This window comes from Tachyglossus aculeatus, chromosome 2 (assembly GCF_015852505.1).
Source record: "Tachyglossus aculeatus isolate mTacAcu1 chromosome 2, mTacAcu1.pri, whole genome shotgun sequence".
Taxonomy (NCBI): Eukaryota; Metazoa; Chordata; class Mammalia; order Monotremata; family Tachyglossidae; genus Tachyglossus; species Tachyglossus aculeatus.
The window spans coordinates 103,553,500-103,559,499 of NC_052067.1; the positions used below are offsets into that span (position 1 = coordinate 103,553,500).

A 6,000-nucleotide genomic window follows, 5' to 3' on the forward strand; every position below is an offset into this window, starting at 1 on the left:
GGGGACGAGGGGGAGAGGAAGGATAATAAATAACAGCAGTAATAATAATAATGGTATTTGTTAAGCATTTACTATGTGCCAAGTACTGTATTAAGTGCTGGGATAGAGTCAAGTTAATCAGGTCCCACATGGGGCTTACACAGTCTAGGTAGGAGGGAGAACAGGTATTGAATCCCCCTGTTGAAGATGCGGGAACTGAGGTACAGAGAAGTGACTTGCCCAAGGTCACAGTTCAATTGAATCATACTGATTGAGCATTTACTGTATGCAAAGCACTGTCCTAAGCGCTTGGGAGAGTACAATATAACAATAAACAGACACATTCCCTGCCCACAAGCTTAGTCTGTACAGCAGGTCAAGTGTTGGAATAAGGATTAGAACCCAGATCCTCTGACTCCCAGCCCAGTGTTCTTTTCCCTAGGCCATGTTGCTTCCCTAACAAGCAAAACAAGCCAAAAGGAACACTTTTTTCACCCAGCGGATGGAAGATATATGGAATTTGCTCAGGAAAAGTTGCGCAATCAGGAAATACCAGCAAATTTATGAGAGGTTAGGACAAATTCCTTAAGGGAGGACTGTAGGATTATCATCATCATCATCAATCGTATTTATTGAGCGCTTACTGTGTGCAGAGCACTGTACTAAGCGCTTGGGAAGTACAAGTTGGCAACATATAGAGACAGTCCCTACCCAACAGCGGGCTCACAGTCTAAAAGCTGGAGGGAAAAGGGAAAAGGGGGAAAAGGGAAATCAGAGGGAAAAGATAGGGATGAGCGTAGCTCCCTCACCATGAGGGGAAACCGTAAGCTCCTTGTAGGCAGGGATCATGTCTACCAACTCTATTGTACTCTTTCCCTAGCATGTAGTACAGTGCTCTGCACACAGTAAGTGCTCAATACATACCACTGATTGATTGTATATATGTATATATGGTTGTACATATTTATTACTCTATTAATTTTACTTGTACATTTCTATCCTATTTTATTTTGTTGGTATGTTTGGTTTTGTTCTCTGTCTCCCCCTTTTAGACTGTGATCCCGCTGTTGGGTAGGGATCGTCTCTACACGTTGCCAACTTGTACTTCCCAAGCGCTTAGTACAGTGCTCTGCACATAGTAAGCACTCAATAAATACGATTGATTGATTGATTGATTGATTGATATCTGGGAGAGTAACCATCACAAGATTCCCCCAGGCATTCTGTAACTGTTACTGGAGTCAGAGTCCTGGGCTGGGTAGACCATTGATCTGTCCCTGGGTGGCATTATGGTTTCATGACTACCTTCTTAAAAATACTACTTTATCATGGTAGAGAAACAACATATCATCATCAATCGTATTTATTGAGCGCTTACTGTGTGCAGAGCACTGTACTAAGCACTTGGGAAGTACACATATTTGGAATTTTCCATCATGTTGGAGCCATGAGGTATATTCTCCTGCGAAATTCATTTTTTCCGGCTCCCTTTTTATTCAGAGGAAAATGTGATGAACTTCATATGATATGATGAAATGTCTCATAGCTATTAGATTGAAAATATAGAATATTCATTCATTCAATTGTATTTATTGAGCGCTTACGGTGTGCAGAGCACTGTACTAAGCCCTTGGGAAGTACAAGTTGGCAACGTGTAGAGACGGTCCCTACCCAACAGCGGGCTCACAGTCTAGAGGGGGGAGACAGACAACAAAACAAAACTTGTGGACAGGTGTCAAGTCATCAGAATAAATAGAATATGCTCCTCGTGGAAAGGGGCTTTGTCATCTCCTTACTTCTCAAGCGCTTAGTACAGTGCTCTGCACATAGTAAGCGCTCAATAAATACGATTGATGATGATGATGACAACACAATGCTGTACCCAGAAGTCCCCCCAAAAAGTGGTCTCCTCTCTTAGACTCCAGACAGAAATAAAACTAAGAAAGGAGGAAAACAAAGGATTTATTTACTTCTTCATATTCTTTATAAAGTTCCCCTGGACCATTCAGGGACTTTTGAGACCCTAACCATCTGTGGGTTCTCGAAGATCTACATCCTTAAAGTTTCCCCTCATGCATATGCATACCACCTCTGTTAATTGTTCTCTCCTGAGTGCATAGTACAGTGCTCTGCACACAGTAAACACTCAGTAAATAGGATTGATTGGTCAATTGATATTGATTGATTACACCCCAAGCTCCTCCAGGGAAGTTCAGTGATCCTGTTGACACTGACACCTTGGAAGGAGTAGATTGACAGTCTCTCTAGGAAATTATTAGTCTAAAACCTTTCCTCCTTAAACCGTAAACTATAATTCATTTTATTAAAGGAGAAGCCTGTAGTCTTATTTATTATCTAACCACTTTACATGAGGCAGAAAACACTTTAAGACTGTGAAACACTGAAGTGAGCCATCAAAAGAAATCTCTTTCTGAAGACCCTCAAAATGGGTAAACGGCCATGGTTAAATGGATAAAATGGATAAATGGGAATCATCATCATCAACAATCGTATTTATTGAGCGCTTACTATGTGCAGAGCACTGTACTAAGCGCTTGGGAAGTACAAATTGGCAACATATAGAGACAGTCCCTACCCAACAGTGGGTTCACACTCTAAAAGGAATGGTGAAAATGACTTCCTTAAGCGTCCTTCCTGCTCTGTGATGTTTTAATTAACAGAGAAGCTCACAGTATTCACTCATTCAATCATATTTATTGAGCGCTTACTGTGTGCAGGGCACTGTACTAAGCGCTTGGGAAGTACAAGTTGGCAACATCTAGAGACGGTATTCAGTATTTGTCCTAATATGTGCATGGTTTTAAATCACCGTCATTTTGGGGAGAATTTAATCTACTGATTAAAGCAGTGTGGTAGATATACAGAAGAAATGTAAAATTCAGCTGCTGCACTAGAGCTTAATCAATCAGTCATACTTGTTGAGCATTTTATTTACTGTTTGTGTAGGGCACTGAACTAATTGCCTGAAGCCTAAAGGAGACAAGCAGATGTGAATTGGCAAATATAAAATCCAGTCAGTTATTTGTACTTCCCAAGTGCTTAGTACAGTGCTCTGCACATAGTAAGCGCTCAATAAATACGATTGATTGATTGATTGATTGATTTTATACTGAGGGGGTTGTGTTCTTAAAGATCCTCACATTATGGAAAGCTCACATAGTTATAGTTCAAACTCCCCACCTAGGAAGCACTCAGTGGTCTGATTTTAAAGATTGAAACCCTTTATAAAAACCACCTCCTCCAAGAGACATTGCCTGATTATCCCCACCTTCCTGATTACCCCATCTTGTCAACCACCTTTTCATGCCTCTGGAGATCTGTGTAATTGCTTACTTTTATTTTTAGCATTTATATCCATGTTCTTACTCTTTTTAATCTATTACATGCCTGCAGTCGGGAGTTTGCTCATCCCACCCCTTGTGGGCAGGAATGGTGTCTTTTACTTCAGTTTTGTTGCATGTTTCCAAGAGTCCAGTCCGCGTGGTAGCAATCAATAAATGCTGCGGCCGATGGGAGCAGAAGTTAGAGACCCAAATACCTCAAAATTCAGCCACCAAGCCGGCTTCTATTAAGCCACTCTTCTAGTGAGACAGAGCAGTGGGTGAAAATAAAGTTCATTCCCCCTGCCCACCCCCCACCCCCAGCAGTTTTAAGTGGCAATTCCAAGAAACAGACCCCATTACAGTCATTGAGCCTTTTTCTGACCTGACCATAAACTTCCTTTCTGTAAATGTATTTATCGATCAATCAATCAATCGTATTTATTGAGCGCTTGCTGTGTGCAGAGCACTGTACTAAGCACTTGGGAAGTACAAGTTGGCAACATATAGAGACAGTCCCTACCCAACAGTGGGCTCTCAGTCTAGAAGACTGTCTCCCCCTCTAGACTGTAAGCTCGTTGTGGGCAGGGAACTTGTCTGTTTTTGTACTCTCCCAAGCACTTAGTAGGGTGCTCTGCACACAATAAGCCTTCCCAGACTGAGCCCCCTTTTTCCTTTCCTCCTACCCCACCCTACCTCCTTCCCCTCCCACAGCACCTGTATGTTTGTACAGATTTATTACTCTATTTTACTTGTACATATTTACTATTCTTCCTCCCTTCAAGGCCCTACTGAGAGCTCACCTCCTCCAGGAGGCCTTCCCAGACTGAGCCCCTTCCTTCCTCTCCCCGTCGTCCCCCTCTCCATCCCCCCATCTTACCTCCTTCCCTTCCCCACAGCACCTGTATATATGTACACATGTTTGTACATATTTGTTACTCTTTATTTATTTATTTATTTTACTTGTACATATCTATTCTATTCATTTTATTTTGTTAGTATGTTTGGTTTTGATGTCTGTCTCCCCCTTTTAGACTGTGAGCCCACTGTTGGGTAGGGACTGTCTCTATATGCTGCCAACTTGTACTTCCCAAGCGCTTAGTACAGTGCTCTGCACACAGTAAGCGCTCAATAAATATATAATATATATATATATTTTGTTAATGATGTGCATCTAGCTCTATTTCTCTTTATTCTGATGATTTGACACCAGTTCACATGTTTTGTTTTGTTGTCTGTCTCCCCCTTCTAGACTGTGAGCCCGCTGTTGGATAGGGACCGTCTCTATTTGTTGCCAGCTTGCACTTCCCAAGCGCTTAGTACAGTGCTCTGCACACAGTAGGTGCTCAATAAATACAATTGAATGAATGAATGAATGAATAAGCACTCAATAAATACGATTGACTGACTGACTTTCTTTTTTCTCTAGGCCTGGGAGGAACTAAGTACATCTCTTTTGAGGAGCGGCAGTGGCACAACGATTGCTTTAACTGTAAGAAGTGCTCTCTGTCGCTGGTGGGGCGCGGCTTCCTCACAGAGAGGGATGACATCCTTTGTCCGGAGTGTGGAAAGGATATCTGAGCTTCGAGACAAAGAAAGCCGCGTTTGTAATACATATAGCTGCTTCCTGAAGTAGACGAAGCCATGTACTAGCTTTAATGGGCCACGTGAAGACTCTCCTCTTGTGTTTTCCGTGGGATTCACACCTGTTAACCTCTCTCTCTCTCCCTCTCCCAGGCCAGCCAAGTCTAAGAGAATTAGCAAACCCTTTTACAGTCTCTAGGCGAGGAAGCGGTTTTTGAATTATCATGAATCCGGATAATAGGGAGAATGTTTTGGATATTATACACTTTGCTTTCTTCACTTAATAGTTGAGAAAAATGGCTTCGATTTCAGAGAGCCACCACGAGATTACATTTAAAATCTTTCTAGCCTATAGGTTAAACCGTATATATGGAGATTCAGCGTTCACCGACGGTGTAGTTACATGTGATGTAACATGTAGAGCGTAATTTACCAGTATTCAAACCTTGTGCCATGGACGAAAAGTGTGGAACGGTTATTAATCATTAAAGGTGAGTGTTGTGTAACCAACTCGTCTTCATTGCATGATTTGGGGAAGGCAGCGGGTGAACTGCCAGTGTGGAATAACTGTGGCAGTAGTCATCGCCGTTGCATCACACCTTTTATTTTTCAATTTAATAAAAATGTCACACCCAATTACGTCTCCCTTTGATGGTTGCTGTTTTCCAGAAACTCTGTGGCGCAAGAACAGAGTCTGTTCTATCTGCAGATCCTCCGTGGACAAAGACCCTTTACTTCTGAAACAAAGGCCCTTTCCATTGTTATGGGCAGAGATTCCTTATCTTTTGTTTGCTAACCCCTGCGTCACTCATCACTACAGTTCAGGCTGAATTTTTTGTACTATTATTCTTCATTATTATTAATTTGGGAAAAACAGAGCCGTTGGTTTCGATTTATTGATTGATTGTACATATTTATTACTCTATTTTATTTGTACATATTTATTCCATTTATTTTATTTTGTTAATATGTTTGGTTTTGCTGTCCGTCTCCCCCTTCTAGACTGTGAGCCCACTGTTGGGTAGGGACCGTCTCTAGATGTTGCCGAATTGTACTTCCCAAGCGCTTAGTACAGTGCTCTGCACACAGTAAGCGC

The 6,000-nt window shown here is 41.8% G+C and overlaps 1 protein-coding gene across 2 annotated transcripts in view; it reads left to right on the forward strand.

Annotated features, from left to right (window-relative positions):
* FHL2 (four and a half LIM domains 2) overlaps positions 1–5,414 on the forward strand; it is a 122,170-nt gene extending 116,756 nt beyond the window's left edge. For both annotated transcript variants that reach the window (XM_038761000.1, XM_038761005.1), the window contains exon 7: positions 4,750–5,414. In XM_038761000.1, coding sequence (XP_038616928.1) covers positions 4,750–4,901 — 152 coding nt within the window. In that variant the 3' untranslated portion in view covers positions 4,902–5,414. The remainder of the gene's footprint in view (positions 1–4,749) is intronic.
* Positions 5,415–6,000: the final 586 nt, after the last annotated feature.